Source organism: Nelumbo lutea, chromosome 5 (assembly GCF_056320005.1).
Source record: "Nelumbo lutea isolate HS-2025 chromosome 5, American lotus-T2T, whole genome shotgun sequence".
Taxonomy (NCBI): domain Eukaryota; kingdom Viridiplantae; phylum Streptophyta; class Magnoliopsida; order Proteales; family Nelumbonaceae; genus Nelumbo; species Nelumbo lutea.
The window spans coordinates 18,993,012-19,016,347 of NC_142688.1; the positions used below are offsets into that span (position 1 = coordinate 18,993,012).

At 41.8% G+C, this 23,336-nt stretch overlaps 1 protein-coding gene and 1 long non-coding RNA gene across 3 annotated transcripts; both read right to left on the reverse strand.

Moving 5' to 3' along the window:
• Nucleotides 1-914: 914 nt before the first annotated feature.
• Nucleotides 915-11,743, reverse strand: LOC148850749 (glycine-rich domain-containing protein 1-like). 2 transcript variants are annotated; one of them, XM_088942961.1, is made up of 9 exons: nt 11,529-11,743; nt 10,486-10,645; nt 9,272-9,389; nt 8,922-9,176; nt 6,947-7,402; nt 3,758-4,287; nt 2,735-2,927; nt 1,755-1,910; nt 915-1,679 (listed from the first exon to the last, which is right to left on the reverse strand). In XM_088942961.1, the coding sequence occupies exons 2-9, from the start codon at nt 10,641-10,643 to the stop codon at nt 1,197-1,199; spliced, it is 2,349 nt and encodes a 782-aa protein (XP_088799087.1). In that variant the 5' UTR covers nt 10,644-10,645; nt 11,529-11,743; the 3' UTR covers nt 915-1,196. The 2 variants fall into 2 exon arrangements, with proteins under 2 accessions (XP_088799087.1, XP_088799088.1); XM_088942962.1 differs by having other exon boundaries at nt 10,486-10,690.
• Nucleotides 11,744-22,394: 10,651 nt separating this feature from the next.
• On the reverse strand, nt 22,395-23,022 carry LOC148850750 (uncharacterized). The gene is made up of 2 exons (XR_016099741.1): nt 22,882-23,022; nt 22,395-22,734 (listed from the first exon to the last, which is right to left on the reverse strand). It is a non-coding gene; the product is annotated as an uncharacterized LOC148850750 (long non-coding RNA).
• Nucleotides 23,023-23,336: the final 314 nt, after the last annotated feature.

Genomic DNA, 23,336 nt, shown 5'->3' on the forward strand with positions numbered 1-23,336 from the left:
AACAAAGGATTAGTATATGTTATAAAAATTGAGTTAAGATCTATGATTGAGAAGTTCTACGAGATTTTAAGGGATGAGAAGAAGGTTAGGTTGCCCAACCCAACCCCAGTGCAAGCCAAAGTTGACTTCAAATTGGGTAGATCAGGTTGAAGGCCAAGTTGGATTAGGGTTAGGATTGGGGGTTTAGAGCTTGGGGTTGGGCTAAATTTTTTGTTGTAAAGAGATAGAGAATCTTATCATTAATATAAAAACTAGGAACCATTTTTTAGGAGATTTAGATTCTTATCATAGATATAAAAACTAGTAGTCTTCCTAAACCCATGTGCCCAACAATTGCATTTCCAATAGTAGTGTTGAATAAGACTATAATTGGATTGTCAAGTAATAAAGAAAGTATGAAGCTTATGTTTGACTAAAATACCCCTATTTTTAAATTCAATCCCTTTCTAATTGTAATGACATAAAATGAAATTTAAATTACTATTTTGTACCTCATTTAATTCCCTCTCATTAAAATAAAAAATAATAAAATTATGTGCAATGCTCATAAACAAAAGGATACATTTATCGATTTCAAAATACATATTTTAGAGATATAGCTTATAATTTCCACAATTGATACTTTTATTTTGAAACCACTTTGGTAAAATATTTACTATTAAGGGCAATTTGATAAAAGGGTTATTTCCATCTTAATTTCCTCTCGTCCCATAGCAAAACCCCGATAATTTTGTGGTTAAAGGGAGTACAAATCATTATTAGGTGAACCTCATTACTTGGAACGTTCAATTATATATTTGACAGAAACCCAGGCGATGCGTAATAAGTACTAAGTAATTTATTGAAGCCAAAAAAAGTAGCAAGTATTAATTAATTTTAGGAAAAAGGTTAAGAAAAAGAAAAGGAAAAGCCAATGAAACGAAGCTACACCCACACATTTATTTATTATTATTATTATTATTATTATTACAAATTTATTTATTTATTTTGGTTCATGAGGCTACACAACGGGGAGTAGCCCGTCTCCCATCCATAACCATAACCTCCCCAACTAACCTTGGTGATAGCGGGATTTGATCCCAACTCTCCGCTACAACCGGGCCAAGCATTAAGCTAATTGATAGTACAAACAGCATAATCAAAGTATTATACGACCCACGGCCACGATGCATAGGCTCATGTCGCTGCCATTAATTCTAAGCATTATGAGGCAAGCTATTGCCGCAATTACCACCACATCCGGCGCCACATCCTCCACAGCCGCCGCTTTTTACCGCGTTCCCACACCCACCACCGCATCCGGCGCCACATCCTCCGCAACCACCACTTTTCACCGCGTTCCCACACCCGCCACCACACCCACCACCGCATCCGCCACCACATCCCCCACAGGCACTACTGTTTATCATGTGTCCACACCCACCTCCGCATCCACTGCCACATCCTCCACCACATGCGCCACTCTTTACTAAACGTTCGCACTCTCCTTTAACACAGTTTTCATTGCTAGCACCCACCTTTTCAGTCATATCACGATTCTCAGCATCCTCACTTAAACAGGCCATCTCCTTTATGTTATCTCCGTTGGCAATGAAACTACTGTATCCCTCTTTTCTCATAGTGTCAGAGAGTATAAAAGCCAATGTTATCCCAGGCAACACGAACCATTCCTTGTTGACCTGCATGAAGGTTTAAGTGGGGAGTGCGTTAATTGAGGAGTTTCCTGCTAAGAATAGTAGAAAATGTAGATGTACCTTGAGAATCCCAGATTTCAAGTTGAACAATGCCAAGGCTTTGCCATATGGATCTTCAGCTGTGTATTCAACTACAGTCATGAAGTCGTAGTCACTCTTGTGCCTCTCACAGTTCCTTGGTTCAAATTCCAACTTTCTACCGGGGAAAAGTTTCACCTGCACCAAGAATAGAAAAACACAAAGACAACAATATTAGGCAAGTCAAAGACGAGACAACCTGAAGTTCCCATAAGCTAGAGCAATGGGAGGGAGCGGCCAAACTGTCTACTACTCATATTTCAACTTTGAATTCAAGAGTGCCCTCTCTCTCTCTCTCTCTCTCTCTCGCATTTCTTCATTGGTTGGTCAGACTTGTATTTGACATAGTTGAATACACCCCAATTGTTATACACCACCCATACCAGTCCAATGTAAGCACCTTTTGAATCATAAAATTAAATTCCATGACTAGTATGAATCCAATTTAAGTACCTTAAGTGATATTCTAAATCATACTCACAAATAATATCTAAACAGAGCATTTGAAGCTGCAAGTTTCATGCATAAAATTCATTACCTTTATTTCTACCAAAAAAAATCATGACCTTTTATATTTTAGTTTCATATCATCATGCCCAGATATCCATAATAACAGTCCAAGGCAACAACTTTCGGGGTATGACATTACATGGTAGTCAATTCAAGTGGTAATTTTGACTATATAAATATGTTTGTCCATGAAATGGAAATTCCAGGTTTGATGAGCATGTGTGGCATGTATCCATTACAGGTGCCCTGTGAATTGGACAATGCATTTCCTAATAAAATTTTCGTAGACACCATAGAAATGGTAAAAGCCTAAAAGGTAATTAATGTGTATCTATATGATTCTCTCAGAGAAACTCAGAAAATTTGCTTCCATTTGGGGGAAGTCAAATTAAATAAGTAAACCAACAAGGAGATATGAGAATCATATCTGGAAGAATAGTGAAGATGCTTACCATCGGGTCACCTCTAAGCTCAAAAATATGCCCATCCTCACTGGGTTTCTTTTGAAGCTGAAAGGAGCCATGAGAGTCTATCAAAGACCACCCTGTTTCTACAAACTCAGCTAGAGCATGAGTTTCACCAGATTCCGTTATGCCAATCACCTCTTTCATTGTGACACACTCAGTTCCTACCTCAGTTTTTTCCCTGTAATTCATTAGAAATTAGAGGCTGACTATGTTCAAGACTCGAATATAATAATGCATTAAGGATTATTTCCATGCAGTACTATAAGCTACTGAAACAATAAAAAACAAGGGAAATTTGCTCCTAGATCAAGTAACTGCCCAATAAATGCATGACATCAAAACAAGAGTAAGCAATGATTTCCTTGATCTATAAGAATCAAGATAGATTTTTTTCAATAAACTGAGGTTCCAGGATCTATTTCACATCTTCAAACTGTGCCAGTGCCTAGTTATTTTCACATGGGTGATTTTCTCACCTACTAAAGATAGAGTTTACCAGTACCTCTTTGAAAGTGGAAACCCACATGTCCATCCTATGGACTGTAAGGGGTATGCTTGTGGTGCATGGTGGATGGACTCATCAAATAATTTAGATTCTCAAATGCCAAAACCAAACCATTTGGATGATCTATGGTTATCATGGCCCAGTGTTTTAATTTGTGAGCATCTAAATAGACATTATAGGTTAAAAGTTTCTGGAACCAAATGGTTTAGGCCGCTACAATGACCCATACCTGTGTTTCTCCAGTGTCATACTACAGGTGAAAGTTGGGAGGAATTTATCCAGCATTGGGCCCAGGCCCATTCAAACTTTAACAAATGCTCTATCCAAGCCTGTTCAGCCCTATGGGAGACTGATTTACTGGCTATATTCTTGGTCTCTCAGTTTCCTCAACTTATTAACCTAAAGCTACCTGGCCTCATTCTATCAGAACTAAGATGCCAGACCTACAAAGAATTGCAAGATCTCATTTGTTAATAGAAAATCAGGAAATCATTTTTGCACACCTCATCTGGATACTCATTATCTCGTTGCCAGTTTCATCCACAATGCTTGTCCAGCTCTTTGCATGTTGGACCCTTCCTGGTAGTGGGAAGAAACCAGGATTAATCAAGCATGGACGTGATCGGACCATGTTAAGCACCTGTGGTGCTAGTACTGGGGTAGTGACAGAAATAGCAATACGCAAATAGATCGGCTTGGAGTCAATGCCAGAACCAGGTGCCAACTCAAACCACTTCTCCATTGACAGTTTATAGGCTGGGCCAAGCAGGTCTTGCAAAGAGATGGATGTTGTCCCCATGACTTTGGCTGGTCTTGATATGTCAGAAGGTGATTGGGACATAAGTTCAAAGAACAACTCCCCTGTGGGTTCACACTGAAAAGCAGAAACTTGTTTCTCTCCATATTCAGACAAAATACTGAGCCTTCTCGTAGAATTCAAGAACAAATCTGGCTGTTTCTTACTAAAAGAGATAAAGAGGTTTGCATCGTGCCCAGATAGTACATTTCTTATACCCACAATTTCCAAAAGGACCTGAAAGAACAAAACAAATATATAAGAATTAGAAAACCACATTTTCAAGGGGGGAAACCATAAATTCAATGAACAACATTATTTTATCCTAGGGACAGCTCAATTAGAACCTATGACACCAAGCTACTAGGACATGCCTAGCTTACCAGTATCAGACATTATATATACCTGATATGAAACCAAAGATCACTAATTCTAGAGTATACCTTATAGCATCAAAACTTAAACTAGATATAGAAGCTGATTTGAGCATATTAAATGGGATACCCATACCCGTATCCATGTTCAAAATCTTAGGTTATCTTAATTTCCCATATCCATGCCTGTGTCAGTATCTGCATCTAGGCATCTTAAATTAAAAGTACAAGGTTAACATTTTCAGGATTCTCAATTTTAAACTAGGGTACCTACTTTGGCCCTTTTAGCTTGTAATAACTTTATAAAGTTGGTACATAACAAAGAAACAATAATCTGAATTTTCCCCTTTTCTTTTCCTTTCTCTATGGGGGGCTATCGAAGGAGAACAAGAACAAAAACATCCAAGTAGAAGAGTTAAGTAAAACTGTCAAGAATACATGCAATATATCCTAATGTTGATTTGGATGATCCATCATTATGGTACTTATAAACTATTGATAATCATAGCCATGGTTCAATGTATCGATACGTCTCTGTGTATTGGCAGAGGCATATCGGTACTTTGATAGCGGAAACATGTTTTTAGTTTGGTTTTTTTTTTCAAAATTTGGCTTTTGAGAAGTTGAATACATGTATTTTTCATTAAAAAAAGAGTGGGGTCCCAAAACACCTGTAAGCAGGCGTATCGGGACCCAAAAGATATGATACGATACGCCTGATATGGGGCGTATCATATCGAAATTTTGAACCTTGATCATAGCCATAATATGGCAATACAGGAGGCAGGTTTCACATAATGGGTCCAAGTTGGCTAATATCCTAGGCCAAATAATTTCCCTGGCAGAACAGGCATAACTAATTATTTCATGGTATTTCTTCTGAAAGAAGAGATACATTTTCCAATCATTGAAGTTAATAAGATAGAGAGGAACTTAATAGTTTATCAAATCATCTGGGGGGGGGGGGATATCTCAGACAGATGCATCCCAATGGTTTGCTCCTCTACAAGTGATTAATTATTAAACTATAGTCTACCGAACTGATTTTGGATCCCCATCTTAATTTCCTATGTCTCTTTATTCTTTATTGAAGAAATATAACAGCCAATTACCAAATTTCTTACAGACATGGTTCAGAAGCCAAAAGGCAAACAAGCAAGATTGAAAAAGAAGTTGGAAATTTTCTCATAATTGAATTTTTGATGAATCTTGATGATACATATAAGATACATAGATTATTTGATAGATTCTCAAGGAGTCATACCTCCATCCTCTATTCTTGAATAAAGAAAACAGTCAAACCAAACTAAATACAAAACCTACAATGGAGTCACACCCAAGAGAAATATCTTAAGCATCAAACCTGAGGAAAATGGAAAAGCAGAGACCCATTCAATTCAACCCTTTCAATTACAAAGAACAGTGCTCTGATGGTTGCAAAACAAATATGGATCCCCAGACTTTTTCTTAACATCTAAAGAATCAAATTTAGAAGCACTATACTTCTTGAACAACTCTTATCTTGAACAGTTTCTACACACTCTACTCATGGTTCAAAGTATCGATACGCCTATGAGCAGAGGCGTATCGGTACTTCAATACGTGCGGAAACATGTTTTTTTTCAAAATTTGGTTTTTGGGGAGTTAAATACATGTATTTTTCATTAAAAAAGAGTGGGGTCCCGACAAAAGAACCTTGACTCTACTTCTTGAACAACTCTTATCTTGGATCTAGCTTAGAAAATAATCCTCTAGATGTTCAAATTATAATTAAATAAAATCAGTAGCTGCTCAATAACATCCAAGATATTCTAAATGAGTAAATCCTTTCATATACTTTTATTACAAACTTAGACTGGCCATAACTCATTTAAATCACGTTCAAATTGCATGGTTTTGGCTCTTTGGTTAAAATCTCTTTCTATCATAGAAATGACAGCTGATATACAGATAGGAAACACCCCAAAGGGAGAAGTTCAACTTTAAAATCATTGCTCAAAAGTTGAATTCATATGCTTTCTGCTCTAATATGAACGTGCTATTGTTACTTAACTATGATACAATGAGCATAAAGAGAGCTGAATACTAGGTTTGTCATCTCACTCTTAATTGTAGAGGCAATCAATTTCCATGAAATCTAAAGAAATATATGCCAAGTTACTTTTAGGTACTGAAATGAACTGATAATTCTATTTGTTATTCTTCAAAATAATAATAATTTCTATATAATGGAATGGCAATAAATTCAAGAACTATTTTGGATATCCATTGTTTGGAATGGAACTTCTTTGGATCCAAGCCATTTGACTAGAGGATCATAATATTGTGTCACTAGTGTAACGTCTAGGGATTGCATTAAAAGTTAGTAAAAAGGAATGGGACTAGACATCAATGTATTAATCCTTTTTTCTACATTTTCAAGTTGTTAGGTGTTCAAATGCACCGGAAAACATGTACCAACAACCAAATGCACAAACGGAAAATGGTAATTGCAAAAAAAGTTCTGAGAGTTTCAGGCTTACCTCCACAAATTTTGTCTTGGGAAGCTCAGTCATTTTCTGATGCTCATTGAGTGAAACTACCTTCTTGTCCACAAGGTTTGAGGTGAAAGGTATCACTGTGACAGGAGATGGAGCAGTGCCTCTATGCATTGCCCCTGCTCTCCAGTACCTCGAACCAAATGTGTTTTCCCACTGCTTGGTAGTTCCAGAAAATCCAATATCCAGCTTCTTCCCTTTGGTTTGGTCAGAGTCCGTGTCATCATGCTCTAATACCTTCCCTAATGCTTCCATCATGTCTTTACAGTAAGAAACAGGATGCAATTGGTGAGAATGCCAGATGAGATCAATGTCATAAGTTGGAACACAGAAACGTCCGATGGACCTTTCTCTGTTTCTCTTGATCAAATGCAGAAACCCTTTGTATCTCGCCACAGCACACTCAAGAAAAAGATTGTCATTCATACTTGGTCTGGCAACCTGCCACAAAAATTATATACAGACATAAATAGACAATAAAGAATTGAACAACTAAAATAAGTTAGACCAGTCTAGCACCTATGCAGAAAGGAAATGGAGATTAGATCATAAGAATCAAGTAAAGCCAGTGAATACAAAATAACAGCGAAAAGAAATCTACCATGCCTCTGGAAACATGATAACAGCATCAACTGTTCCAATTAAGAAACTGATACACTATTGTACAATATAAACTTATTGATTCTATTTTCAATCTCCTATACCAGTACATTTAAAACAATTATTCCTGAGCAGTCTTTTAAAACTGGGTTAGTCAACATAGAGATCAAAATATCCACTCACAACCAACCAGATTCCCAATGGGATTGCTAAACTAAGCCCAGGTCAAGTTGCTTTTTGACAAAATTTGTTTGGCGAAGTTTTTTTTGGTTGCATTCAATGGGGCTACACAAAAGGGAGAATATCCCATCCCCCAAACCTCATAAGCCCCCAACCACGGTGAAGATGGCAAGATCCCAAGTCTCTGCTACAACCAACCAGGGACCTTATAAACTGAATCAGTTGGCACCCCACCTTCCATGCATGTGGGTACAAACCATTTGATAAAGAAAACAAAGTTATGCCACTTTCCTCTTTTTTCTAAGAAACCCTAGCTCCCATAGCCCATATGATTTATTTCCTTCTTTCAAATTTTTTGAATTCACATTTTAAACCCAACATTTTCCTTTCATATATTTATCCATCAACTTTAAACCCTATCCTTCAAACTTCACTTACTTAAAGGTTATCTCATAGTCATCAAAGTCTGTGATGCCTGGATATGTTTGGACATAACTGGACAAGATATCAGGCTTGAAAATTGGACTAAGATTGAAGCGCTTGTCATGGCATGACAATCATGTATAGGTCTTCAAATAACTATGATTGCGTTTGGATTGAGGTGCAGAAGTCAAACAGTGGAATGAATTCCATAGTTCTACAAATAATGTAAAGACATCTACCTCCAATTCATTCTATTATATAATGCACTGACCAAAAATGCAACACAATATCCACTACTTCACATATTCTGCTTCCCTTTTTCAGATCTGAACAACAGAACATGAAAGGTATTGGATTCAAGAATCCTTTTCTGTCCATTTCCATTTCCATCATAATCTAAAGACAGACTTAGTGGAAAAAAATTCATATTTCACTTTTTATCAACAGTAATCAATTAGATTTATTAATTTAGTAGCAAAGGTGCAAAAGTTAGTGCTGGAATGGGAGGGAATCTCATACATTCCCTCTTGCAGAATACGAATGAACTCTTTTAGAATTGCACTTCATAAGAAAGTTCTCTCCATGCTCATGTAGCCTACCACAGAAATAAATGCAAAGGAAATATGTGTACTTGGTAAAGTCTAACAAATAATACCATAGAACTGTTTTAAATCTTCAGTACTGTAGGATAATAAATTAATTATACAATATGTCCATCAGGATGTATAATAAACAGGCATGAAATCCTCATAATTACCTGGTAAAAGAAAGGGCTCTGCCTTTTAACAGCTGAAACCAAATCATATTTTGTGCATCTAAGAGCCTCTGAAAACTTTTCATCAATATTTTTTGATAAAGAGATGCTCAAGTCAAGCTTGTATGGCTCTTCAGGATACAGTCTGTTCCAAATTTCTTCAGTTTTCTTTGTGGAAGCGCCTTGAATGGTTGACACAACATTATGATTGTCAAGGATCCTCCCATAAAATTCCTCACAGTCTGCTTTGTACTGGACCTGAGTAACAAAACCAATGAAGCCAGATTTGAAAATTTTATTATACACAAATTTTAAAAGGAAAAAAAAAGGAAATTTTAACTTGAAAGATATACCGGGTTGAGCCTATGACAGTGCCAGATCCATTCACAATCGAGAGGCACAACCAAAGGGCCTTCTGAAATCCAAGACTCATCTTGCTTTGCAAGCAAGGGGAGCCAGCAAGCCTTGTACCTGAATTTTTACATATCAGAATTCAGTCATAGGGGTCAAACTTGCAATTGCAGTATTCACATAATCTATCTTCCTAGAATGAAGTCAAAATAGTGATCAACAGTAGAGATTGAGAATAACCAATATTTATATTGAAGGTTCAACAGTTGAGGTCAGCATCTACTGAAGAACTTTCTTCCTTTTCTTTCACATTTGTAGGCAGGGTGCAATTACAGGGTTTCATGAATGGTGCAATAACAGGGATAAAACCTTGTCTGCTTCTCTAATCAACAAATAGGTGGTAATTACCGTCACCATCATCATTATAAATTGTTTAAGACACATTTTAAGGCCCAATTGATATTCCCCATATTACATCTTTATAAATTTATAAATTTGTTAGTAGTGCATGAACTATCTTCCTTATAACATGATTGCATCATCTTCCCATAGTAGATCTTATAAACCAGCATTTAACTTAAATAGTTTTCTTTAAGTAGGGACAATTGCTTAGTGTGAGGGTAAAATCTCAAGCTAACAATCCTGAAAACAGAGCTCCAATCTATGACCAGCCATGTACAAGCTAAAAATGCTGCAAGGTAGGTTTGTACCCAATCCATCCCTCTGAAGTCCCTGAATATAGCTGGGACCAGCATTGGGCAATGGCCTTTTCCACTTGTACCTAACACTTTAAGACAGGACACAAACAAACTGCATATCTCCAAAGGTCAAAGGTGGTTGTCACCAACTAGGAATGGCAACGGGACAGGGACCATACTCCATGTCCCCCGACCCCAATCCCTGTTGGGGATAAAAATGACCCTCCATCCTCGATCCCCTTGGGGTGGGGCAGTGAATTCACTCTTCATACCCGGTCGGGTATCACTATCAATCCCCATCCCCGCCAAGGCAATCTCCATCTCTGACCCCATTGAGTTGGGGAAGCCGGGTATCTGACAGGGACACGAAAATTGCCATCCCTATTACCAACACCTAACAATTTGAAAACATCACAAAGAAAGGAAAAGGAAATTAAGTCCATGATGTACCAATATACATGCCAAATGAAAACCATGAATCAAAAAGTATTGATGAAACAACTTGTTAATCTACATACCTGTAAATAGCATAGTACAGAACAGGACCATCATAGAGACACCGGTTCTTATCAACCATTGCTAGAAATCGCAGCTGTTGTTTAGCTGCTGCTATGAGGTCTTCACTTATGACAATCTTCTGTGCTTCAAGCCACTCTAGTTCTTGTTCCTTCTCCATTTCTAAGAAGGGAAATTACCAGGTGACAAATACAGAATATCACTCTCCTGGGATATGAATCCAGATAAGTGGAAATTGTTTTCTACGATCCAGTAAGATTTAAAAAAAAAAAAAAAGGAAAAGAAATGAAATGAAAACTTCAATCGACATTTGCAATATACTAACCATGGATTCTTTCGATCTTTCTTAATAATTATGTTCCTCAAAACAAGGATAGTTTATTCTATGATGAACAATTTTTGAAATATCAGATATCAATACCATTTATTATCATCATTTCTTTCCGACCAATCTGATTAAGATGGGATAACAATAGCAAAAGAGAAAAGAAATAATTCTTCAATAAGAATTAATCTTGCTCACAATCTACAAATTGCAAAGATGGCATTAGATATTACCATTCAAAATTCAGATGGAATAATAGTGACATAAGAAAAAATCAAGTCAATCAACAATGCAACATCCAACTAAGACCAAGGATTTACATAATTAAACCGGGAACAAAACATCGATAATAGGTAAACAGAACCTCAAAAAATATTGGCATAGTTATTTGGACATAATTGAACAAAGAATGAGAGTATGAACAAAACTACGTACGACCATTTAAACAATCAGATGAGTAGATGAAAGGGGTTAAAATCTGAGAAAGTGGAAACCCCAAAGTCAACGAGAAGCTACAGTTGCTGCTTCAACGTTCAATTTCTATGAACTATTTACAATAACAACTTTGGGGGAAATAACGGGAGAAAACAGGTATTTGATTCGAATTGAAGAGCCAACGACGTAACAGGATTATCAAGAAATAATCAAACGCCTATATAAGAATTTCATTGAAAAAGAGGAGATGATCATAGAATTCTATGGAAAGAGCCGAAGATTCACTGTGAATGCTTCGCCGTCGGCCAAGGCCAGGAACTCCCGTCTATGATCAGTTCACAGCTTCGGCCACTCTATTAATTTGCCTCTAGCTAGTGGCTTCCTTCTGGTGGGACTTGGGAGTTGGGAGTGGACTGTACTGTTCGGCATGGAGCATGCCGGTACTACTAAGTAATAATGTACTTTTCCGGCAATAATACAGTACTGTTCCACCTGGCAAGCTGGGCTGACACGAAATGTATTATAAAAAGTAAAAGGGCAAAAAAATAAATAAATAAATTTTAAGTTAGGGTAAATCATAATTTTCATTTAAAATAATTTATGCAGAAGAAGGTTACCACCAACTTACGGCCAAACAAAGGGGGAACTATAAAGTAGAAAAACGCTCACTATTTAGCATTTACCAAATACTACGAAACCAAAATAAAAATAAAAAAACAAACTAACCACGTCAAATGAGTGAAATGACATAATGAAAATAGGGGCTATTAAAGAAAAGGCATACTGGACGAAGGCAAAACAGAATCAATTTTGTAGACCAAAGTGCCCATGCTTAATTTTCTTAATTTATTGACGAAAACACCCTCGAAATATTCCAAATTTAGAAGGCTAATCACTTCCTGGCGTGTAGACTAGGCTGTAGGTTCGCATATTCGTTTGTTTGGTGGTCCGTGGGCGGTGGTGGGCCAGTACTCCAGCACTCTAGCCTCCGCTCGCCTGGGCCCTCCGTTAGACGTCGTTTTCATAAATCATTTATTAAAAAATGATCAAACCGAATTGAAAATCCAATTAACTAAATCGGCTTGTTCGGTATTATTAAAAAAGCAAAGGCACTGGTTCAGTTTTGGCTAATCGACAATTGGTGGGTAATTGAATTGACATATATATATATATATATATATATATATATATATATATATATATATAATATTTTATATATATTATAAATTAATAAATGTGTATTATATATAAATATATATTATATATTTATTATTTAAAATATAATATTATATATTTCTAGTTTTTTATTATATATTTATATATTTTTTATAATATATAGTAAATATAAAAAACAAAAAACCGATCAACCGAATCGATGGTTAACCAATCAGATTTGATTGTCCAAAAATTGGTAACCCAAATTCGATTTAAAAAATAGGCCTACAGTTTGATCAACCCCTATAAATCATAATTAAGTCAGGCCTTTAATTAAGAATGGCAATTTCTACCTAACCAATATTTATCCGCCACAACTGGATAGGCAGGATTTTTTTCGTTTGAAGTACGGATTTAGTGGCAAGTATGAGTCTTTGGATTCTACAATGTACGAGTATGGGTTTTTGGATTCTACAATCTATGCGTATGGATAGGGCATGGTATTAGATTAAATTTGACTTTTTTGACCAATGTATTGATGTAAAGCATATAAATTTTTTGAAATCAAATTGGTTCCTCACAAGAGGGTGTTCGCAATGTTTGTTACCAGGTATAGAGATATTTTCAATGAAAGGCTGCAAGGGATTTTATGAACAGTGTAAGCATATTATTGTGAGTATTGAATCTAATCTCAAACTTTATCTATTAGGCAAGGTTCAAAATATCAATATGCGGTATAGACGTATTGGGTTAATTGATACAGTGTTTTAAGCCTTTTTTTATTATTATTATTTTTTGCAACCGATTCAGGGGGGGCAGTTTAAGTCTCCTCTACCCCTTGAACTGGTTAGACCTCCGATACACCCATTGTAGGGCCGTATTGGAGGGGTCCTGGAACAATACATATTGGCTGATACGGGCTGATACGTATCGATACTTTGAACCTTAGTACTAGGTCTTAAATTTAATAATATTTTAATTTTTATATAAAAAATAATTGATAATTTATGTATTTTTATATGTCTTAATCAAATAAATTAAAATTTTGTTATTTGAGTTATTTTTAATTATTTAATACTTATATATAATAATAAATAATAGAAAATTAGATGTGGATTCTAAACTCAATTTATCCCTACCCTTGAATGCGAAGAGAATAGAATTGGAGAGGATTTTACATTTTCCTATATGAGGAGGATTGAAAATCTCAAAATCTGACGTGATATAAGTTTTAGGACAAGTATGGACCGGGAGGTTTACCTTTAATTTGCATAATTCTTGACAGCACATCTTACGTTTCCTTTTCCTTCTATGCCAGCACATCTTACGTTTCCTTTTCCTTCTATGCGATCCCTATCAGCTGAGAAGAGAAAATGTGAAATATTCTCTCCTGCTGATTGAGGATCATATTTATTTTGCTATACCCAAAATTCATGAACTGGTTAGTAATTAATTACGCTCCTACTACACTTTGTGGGCTCCTTCGTAATTGCATTTTCAGGCCGTAGCAATTCAGGCACCTGAATAAAGAGTCATTTGTCTTCAATTCTTTTGATCTTCGCATGATGCCTTCGATTCTATATTTAATTAAGAAAAATTACTGATTTTATAATTTTTAAGGGTATATTTCGTCCGTGGGAATAGGAGTTTGATGTAACCGTTTTCGGCCACGTACCAATGTTTTGTGATGTAAAATTTTTTGGCAAAGTACCTCGTTATTTGACCCGATGGTGGCATACCTTAGTGACGAGCTACTTGGTGGCGAACTGCCTGCTGGCAAACTGCCTTGGTGGCGAACTGCCTGGGGGCGAACTCCTTGGTGGCGAACTGCTTTGGGGGAGAACTGTCTGGTGGCGAACTCCCTGGTGGCGAACTGTCTTGTGGCGAACTGCCTGGTGGCAAACTGCCTGGGGGCGAACTGCCTTGGTGGCGAACTCCCTGGGGGCGAACTGCCTGGTGGTGAACTCCCTGGTGGTGAACTGCCTGGGGGCGAACTGCCTTGGTGGCGAACTGCTTGGGGGCGAATTCCTTGGTGGCGAACTGCTTTGGTGGTGAACTGCCTGGTGGCGAACTCCGTAGTGGCGAACTGCTTGGGGGCGAACTGCCTTGGTGGCGAACTGCCTGGGGGCGAACTGCCTGGTGGCGAACTGCCTGGTGGCGAACTGCCTGGGGGCGAACTGCCTTGGGGCGAACTGCCTGGGGGCGAACTGCCTGGGGGAGAACTGCCTTGGTGGCGAACTCCCTGGGGGCGAACTCCCTGGTAGCGAACTCCCTGGTGGTGAACTGCCTGGGGGCGAACTGCCTTGGTGGCGAACTGCCTGGGGGCGAACTGCCTTGTGGCGAACTCACTGGGGGCGAACTCCCTACTAGGCGGCCGATGCCTTGGAGAATGTTGGAGCTCCCTGGTGCGGCGCAATCCGACTGCCCTCAGTATGAGGTGGTCTTCTTTCCTTCGTAGGCTGCGAGAGATGAGGGACCTGCGAGAACTTCATCTTTTCCTCCTCTTTGTAGGTGGCGGGAGCTGAGAGACCTGCGAGAACTCCATCTTTTCCTCCTCTTTGTAGGTGGCGGGAGCTAAGGGACCTGCGAGAACTCCATCTTTTCCTCCTCTTTGTAGGTGGCGGGAGCTAAGGGACCTCCGAGAACTCCATCTTTTCCTCCTCTTTGTAGGTGGCCGGAGCTAAGGGACCTGCGAGAACTCCATCTTTTCCTCCTCTTTGTAGGTGGCGGGAGCTAAGGGACCTCCGAGAACTCCATCTTTTCCTCCTCCTTGTAGGTGGCAGGAGTTGAGGGACCTCCGAGAACTCCATCTCTTCCTCCTCCTTGTAGGTGGGGGAAGCTGAGGGACTTCCGAGAACTGCATCTTTTCCTCCTCTTCGTAGGCGACGGGAGCTGAAGGACCTGCGAGAACTGAATCAGAGGTCCCAGGGCTACTTTCCCGGTGGGGGCTCTCCGATGCTTAAGTTAGCACTCTTATTGTAGTGAGCTTTGAAGATAATATGAGAGAGCTAGAGAGCAGGGTTACTTCCCTTTCTTTTCCATCCCCTTCCCCTTTGGGGGGTGAGGTCTTTATATACTGGAGTCTTCGCGGGTTAGGTGGGTGAAAAGCCTCCAAACGGTAAGACTCGTCGCATCCGGTCAGAACTGGGGTACGGTGGTGAACTCCTCAAGGTCGTCAGGCTGGCGCTTGTGTCAGGCGGCTAGGTCGGCGCTTAGGCCGGGTTGTCAGAGGGGTGCCTGCGTTAGTCGGCGGGTCAGTGTTTAGGCCAGGTCGTCAGGTCGGCGCCTGTGTCAGTCGGCAGGACAGTGCCTAGATCAGGTCGTCAAGCTGGCGCCTGTGTCAGTCGGCGGGTCAGTGTCTAGATCAGGTCGTCAAGCTGGTGCCTTGGCCGGATCATGCGCTAGGCTGGTCCAGGTCGGCCAGGTCGCGTAGGCCGTGCACAGTTCGCGCACCGTGCAGTTCGTGCGTGCCACGCAGGCGCGCGTCAGGCCATGCGCAGGTCGCGCCAGGCCGGCCAGACAGGTGCCCGTGTGGGTCACCAACTTCGTAAGTTTGTTGGCTGGGTGTTTTCCTAGTTGTCACGAGGTGCCACGTGTCACAATTTTACTGGAGGGCCAAATCTGCCCTCATCAATAGCCCCCCACTCCCGAGCTGATAGTAACTCAGCGAAGGGAGTAGATTTCTTTTAGCCCGTAAGTCGATGAGCTAGTAAGTGCTGATCCAATTACTAGTATGGCCCATAGGCTTTGGGAGCGACTCGTAGTCTATTCTCTTTTTTTTTTTTGACTTTGCCTGTGCCGGAGAGGCGACCGGGTCTTGAGCAGTAATGTGGCCCGTAGGCTTTTGGGAGCGACTCATAGTCTATTCTCTTTTTTTTTTTACTTTTGCCCGTGCCGAAGAGGCGACCGGGTCTTAAGCAGTAATGTGGCCCGTAGGCTTTTGGGAGCGACTCGTAGTCTACTCTTTTTTTACTTTTGCCCGTGCCGGAGAGATGACCGGGTCTTAAGCAGTAATGTGGCCCGTAGGCTTTTGGGAGTGACTCGTAGTCTACTCTTTTTTTACTTTTGCCCGTGCCGGAGAGGTGACCGGGTCTTAAGCAGTAATGTGGCCCGTAGGCTTTTGGGAGCGACTCGTAGTCTACTCTTTTTTTACTTTTGCCCGTGTCGGAGAGGCGACCGGGTCTTAAACAGTAATGTGGCCCGTAGGCTTTTGGGAGTGACTCGTAGTCTACTCTTTTTTGACTTTTGCCCATGCCGGAGAGGCGACCGGGTCTTAAGCAGTAATGTGGCCCATAGGCTTTTGGGAGCAACTCGTAGTCTACTCTTTTTTTACTTTTGCCCGTGCCGGAGAGGCAACCGAGTCTTAAGTAGTGAGGTGGCCCGTAGGCTTGGCCTGCATCAGCTTTGTAATGCCGGTCACCTACTCCTACAAGAAGCTACTAGGGGCTCGACCTTCGGGGGCAACACCACTAACTTTAGGTTGCCAGCTCACACGGGAGCCTTGGAAGGCTCGACCAGTAAGGGCGCCTATGTCGTCAGTTGGCCGCCAACTTCCGCGAAAGCCACGAAGAGCTCATCTTTGTGGGGGGGACCTTGCGGAGAGGACTGATGTGGCATTATCTGAATTGAAAGTAAGGTTGGTAGAGCTACTTAGTCCGTTAGCTCCTTGCAAAGTCTCAGAGTTCATAAAAAATGTAAACTATAAAGTGATAGCTTCAATTTCTAAAAAGTGAGGACTTAGTTTTGGCAAGATGAGAACTTAGCTTTGGTAGGATGAGAACTTAGCTTTTTGTAGCGGGTTCCCATAGACGGCGCCAATTGATGTAACCGTTTTCGGCCACGTACCAATGTTTTGTGATGTAAACTTTTTTGGCAAAGTACCTCGTTATTCGACCCGGTGGTGGCGTACCTTAGTGACGAGCTACTTGGTGGCGAACTGCCTTGGTGGCGAACTGCCTGGGGGCGAACTCCCTGGTGGCGAACTGCTTTGGTAGCGAACTGCCTGGTGGCGAACTGCCTTGGTGGCGAACTGCCTGGGGGTGAACTGCCTTGTGGTGAACTCCCTGGTGGCGAACTGCTTGGGGGCGAACTGCCTTGGTGGCGAACTCCCTGGGGGCGAACTGCCTTGGTGGCAAACTGCCTGGGGGCGAACTGCTTGGGGGCAAACTCCTTGGTGGCGAACTGCTTTGGTAGTGAACTGCCTGGTGGCGAACTCCCTGGTGGCGAACTGCCTGGGGGCGAACTGCCTTGGTGGCGAACTGCCTGGGGGTGAACTGCCTTGTGGCGAACTCCCTGGTGGCGAACTGCCTGGGGGTGAACTGCCTTGGTGGCGAACTGCCTGGGGGCGAACTACCTTGTGGCGAACTGCCTGGGGGCGAACTGCCTTGTGGCGAACTACCTGGGGGCGAACTACCTGGTGGCGAACTGCCTGGGGGCGAACTGCCTTGGTGGCGAACTCCCTGGGGGCGAACTGCTTGGTGGCGAACTCCCTGGTGGCGAACTGCTTGGTGGTGAACTGCCTTGGTGGCGAACTGCCTGGGGGCGAACTGCCTTGTGGCGAACTGCCTGGGGGCGAACTGCCTTGTGGCGAACTCCCTGGTGGCGAACTACCTGGTGGCGAACTGCCTGGGGGCGAACTGCCTTGGTGGCGAACTCCCTGGGGGCGAACTGCTTGGTAGCGAACTCCCTGGTGGCGAACTGCCTGGGGGTGAACTGCCTTGGTGGCGAACTGCCTGGGGGCGAACTGCCTTGTGGCGAACTCCCTGGGGGCAAACTCCCTACTAGGCGGCCGATGCCTTGGAGAATGTTGGAGCTCCCTGGTGCGGCGCAATCCGATTGCCCTCAGCATGAGGTGGTCTTCTTTCCTTTGTAGGCTGCGGGAGATGAGGGACCTGCGAGAACTTCATCTTTTCCTCCTCTTTGTAGGTGGCAGGAGCTGAGAGACCTGCGAGAACTCCATCTTTTCCTCCTCTTTGTAGGTGGCGGGAGCTAAGGGACTTGCGAGAACTCCATCTTTTCCTCCTCTTTGTAGGTGGCGGGAGTTAAGGGACTTCCGAGAACTCCATCTTTTCCTCCTCCTTGTAGGTGGCGGGAGTTGAGGGACCTCCGAGAACTCCATCTCTTCCTCCTCCTTGTAGGTGGGGGGAGCTGAGGGACCTCTGAGAACTACATCTTTTCCTCCTCTTCGTAGGCGACGGGAGCTGAGGGACCTCTGAGAACTACATCTTTTCCTCCTCTTCGTAGGCGACGGGAGCTGAGGGACCTCTGAGAACTACATCTTTTCCTCCTCTTCGTAGGCGACGGGAGCTGAAGGACCTGCGAGAACTGAATCAGAGGTCCCGGGGGTACTTTCCCGGTGGGGGCTCTCCGATCTCTTATTGTAGTGAGCTTTGAAGATAATATGAGAGAGCTAGAGAGCAGGGTTACTTTCCTTTCTTTTCCATCCCCTTCCCCTTTGGGGGGTTAGGTCTTTATATACCGGAGTCTTCGCGGGTTAGGTGGGTGAAAAGCCTCCAAACGGTAAGACTCGTCGCATCCGGTCAGAACTGGGGTACGGTGATGAACTCCTCAAGGTCGTCAGGCTGGCGCTTGTGTCAGGCGGCCAGGTCGGCGCCTGGGCCGGGTTGTCAGAGGGGTGCTTGCGTCAGTCGGCGGGTCAGTGTTTAGGCCAGGTCGTCAGGTCGGCGCCTGTGTCAGTCGGCGAGACAGTGCTTAGATCAGGTCGTCAAGCTGGCGCCTGTGTCAGTCGGCGAGACAGTGCTTAGATCAGGTCGTCAAGCTGGCGCCTGTGTCAGTCGGCGGGTCAGTGTCTAGATCAGGTCGTCAAGCTGGCGCCTTGGCCGGATCATGCGCTAGGCTGGTCCAGGTCGGCCAGGTCGCGCAGGCCGTGCACAGTTCGCGCAGACCGTGCGTAGTTCGCGCAGGCCGCGCGCAGGTCGCGCAGGTCGCGCCAGGCCGGCCAGACAGGTGCCCGGGTGGGTCACCAACTTCGTAAGTTTGTTGGTTGGGTGTTTTCCTAGTTGTCACGAGGTGCCACGTGTCGCAATTTTACTGGAGGGCCAAATCTGCCCTAATCAAAGTTAAAATTGGAATTAGAATGGTCTGATTTTTAGTTGGATAAAATTGGAATTCCATTTACATTCTTGGTAGAATGGCAATATCCCATATGAGGGAATGGTCATTCCCTTGAGAATAAAAATATATTCCACCCAATTCCAATTCGGGTTCCCATTTTTGTATGAACAAAACAGGTAGGAGGAATAAAACATTTTGATTCCAATTCTAATGGATTCTGATTTTGACCAGAAGCCAAATGGATCCTAAATCTATATTTAATTTATAAGTTATCCGTTTTGGCTGTCAATACCATTATTTTACAAGATTAAGGGGAGAAAGAATATAAAGAAATATTACTTTTATTTATTTGATATAATCATATATTAAAATAAAAAAGGGAAAATTATAAAGACCCCCTTGTACTTTGGGGTCTGTGATAAAGACCCCCTTGTCCTATGACCGTGAGAGAGAAACCCCCTTTTGTTAACTTTCCTTCAAAAAGACCGTTACAATATTTTTTGAGTTCTGATTGGCAAAGTTCTTCTACAAAAAAGTCTTTGTGAGAACTGGGAAGACATAAATGTATAGAGGGAGCATGGGAGTAGCCGACTCGGGAAGCAGTTTGACTTGGATTTGCAGTGCGGTCAGATTGAGATCATGTTACACATAACACATCCATCCAGGTAGCATGCATGTTTTGTTTCTGTTGCCTTTGCCTCTGCAGTCTCTCTTCTCTAAATACTCAATATAAAAAATCAGACTTCACACTACGTTGTTGCTGGTGCTTCTCCCCCAGGCCCTGCACCTCTCTCTCTCTCTCTCTCTCTTTTTCGTATCCTAGAGTTCAGTGACCCACAACCCCAGCGACGAAACCCCCCGACCCTTGATAACAGTTGGAATGCTCGTATCTTACCCACAAAAATCAGAAACAACAAGGCAGATAGTTCTGACTTTTGCCCTATGAGCATAAACTCCGTGATTCTCCCACCCTTTAATTGAAACCATTCTTTTCTCATGATCTCACTCTCACTCACTCAGATCTTTTCTCTGTTAGAAAAACAGAGTATCTTCTTTCTGCTTTTGTTATATTCAGCCTAACCCCATTATGGATGTATCAAATTTTCAATTATCATGCACCTCTAATTCCTCATGTAATCCAAAATGGATTTCTTCTTCGAAATACCCCCACACAACTATTCTCTTTTATCAAGCTCTCCCCCTCCACCCAAAACCGGCTACTGTTTTATCATTCATTGCCCCCTTCGACGATTTCCCGTTTTCCTGAACCTATACCTCTCTCTCTATCTCTCTTCCAGAAACTAAACTCCATTTAAACTAAACCCCTTGAAGTATTTCTCTTCTCCTAAAAAATGACACATCATCGCTCGATTCGTTCCCTGTTGGTTCTCTTCTCTGTTTTGCTCCTCTTCCTCCTCCCTTGTTTTCCGGCCGCCTCTCTTACAGAAGACGCCATCTTCTTACACCGAGTTAAGAATTCCCATCTCAATGATCCCACCGGTAGCCTTCACAATTGGAATCTACCCCCGCAAGTCACTAACACTACTCCCTGTAATTGGACCTTCATTGTCTGTGATCTTCTTTCCCTTTCCGTTATCTCTATCCACCTCTCAGAACTCCACATCTATGGCTATTTTCCTGCTGATATCTGCTACAATCCCGCCCTTCAGAACCTCTCCCTCGCTGATAATTTCTTCAACGGTTCCCTTACTTCTGCTTCCATCTCTTCCTGCTCCCACCTTCACCATTTGAATCTGTCCCTCAACTTGTTTGTCGGTAACTTACCCGACTTCACTCCCGATTTTGTCAACTTGCGCTCCTTGGATCTCTCATTTAACAACTTCTCCGGCCACATCCCCCCGAGCTTCGGCTGTTTTCCCAACCTCACTATCCTCTGTCTACAAGGAAACCTGCTCAATGGTATCATCCCTGCCTTCCTTACCAATCTCACCCAGCTCACTAGATTCTAACTGGCTTACAATCCTTTCACCCCAGGTCCCTTGCCATTGCATAATGGAAGCCTCACCAAGCTAGAAAATCTATGGCTTCCTAACTGTAATCTAGTCGGAGAGATTCCCGAGTCTTCAGGAAATCTCATTTCGCTCAAAAATCTCGATCTTTCCGACAACTATCTTTCCCACAAGATACCGGGGAGCATTGGACGATTGAGGAGCGTACACCAGAGCGACAAGGCACCGACCGCGTGGAAGAAGAAAGAGGAGGAGAGAAAGGGGAAGGGGAAGAAGAGAGATTGGGGGAGAGAGAGAAATGTAAAGGAATAGTTATTAAAAGGGGAAGATAAACAGTATTTTTCTCGTGGTCTTTTTGGACGAAAAACTAACAGAAGGGGTTTTTATCTCACAGTCATAGTACATAGAGCTCTTTATCGCAAAACAAAGTATAGGGAGTTTTTATCACAGACTTCATACTATAAGGGGCTCTTTGTAATTTAGCCTAAAAGAAATTTAGGATTTACATAAGAAATTTAGGTACCATTTATTTACAATGCAAATTTTATTTGCTTTTGCACAGGTGTGAATGCATGAAATACAAATGATGTGAATAATAGTTTACCTTTACTTCATATTTGATTTGTTTGTCAGATAGGGAATAAAATGATATGATTGGAATTTGGAAGTGGGAATAAGGTTATTTGCTTAAAAGGAGTAAGATATAAAGCAAAATAATGCAATTACCACTTTACATGTTACATGAAGGAGAATTAAGATAATAAAATGGCTTAAAAAACGTAGATGAGAGAGATGGGTGGTATCAATTTTACATCGAACGTAATTACAAACAATTGACGCAAACAATTAATAAGAACCATCCTTATTTGGCACAAATAATGAAAGGGAAAATTCGATATGTATGTTGTACGCGGAGTGCCAATTTAGTATATGCCACAAGCTAATACCCAAATTTTTATTTTGCGATAATCTAATACCTGGCATTAGTGTCATGGGAAAAGACACAAATGTCTCTTAAATTTCATCTAATTTTTTGTTTCCTTTAACACCACCACTGTTTCCCGCCATTATCTGAAGATAAAAAAAAAAAAAATAAAACTAATAGAATCATCTCTTGCCGCATCGTCTGATTTCAGGTTAGGACATAACTAGACCGGTTCATGGGCCGATCCAGGCTTTTATTCTTCATGGATAGAAATTTGTTAGGCCTGAGCCTGAGCCCGGCCCTGATAAAAAGCTCGAAGCCTGACGGTGACTGTGTTTGCCGGAACTGAGTTCGCGGTGACTGTGAGCTGTGATTTTAACAATGAAAAGTGTGTCAGTTTGTGTCTAAGAAAGAAAGATATATATATATATATATATATATATATATATATATAGAGAGAGAGAGAGAGAGAGAGAGAGAGAGAGAGAGAGAGAGAGAGAGAGAGAGGACTCACCTCAGGAGTTGTTGTGCTGATAAATGTTTGCCGCCTCGCCGATTGTGTGGCTGCCTGAGAATGTGAGGACTAAGGAGGATGTGAAGACCGAAGAAAAGAGAGGTTCGGTTTAGGGAGTTAGGGTTTTTTAAGTTTAGTCTATAGGTTGAGCCGGGGCCGGGCTATTTTGGCAAATCCCGAGCCCGGTTCGAATTTATTGCTGGCGGGCTTTTTGGCCCAGGGTTAAGCCCGCGGGCTCATTTGCGTGTTCAATCCCATCTGGGGGCTAGTCTGGGCCGGGCCGGCCGGCCCGGCCCATGAACAGGTATAGGCATAACCCGGATGCTTCATTAAAAACTATAACCAAAAACAAACACACCAGAAACACAGACCAATACATCAGAGACACATAAGAGACATCGCACAAAGCCAGAAGTTCAATACCAAACATCGTGAAACTCATCTGCCTGAGAAAA

Excerpts from the sequence above, each read along its gene's own strand:
- LOC148850749 (XM_088942961.1), bottom strand. The coding sequence starts at position 10,643 with ATGGAGAAGGAACAAGAACTAGAGTGGCTTGAAGCACAGAAGATTGTC. Across the intron at positions 9,177-9,271 it reads ACTGTCATAGGCTCAACCCG|GTCCAGTACAAAGCAGACTG; the intron begins GTATATCTTTCA and ends TTTGTTACTCAG. Across the intron at positions 7,403-8,921 it reads AGAGCCCTTTCTTTTACCAG|GTTGCCAGACCAAGTATGAA; the intron begins GTAATTATGAGG and ends TTTTTGTGGCAG.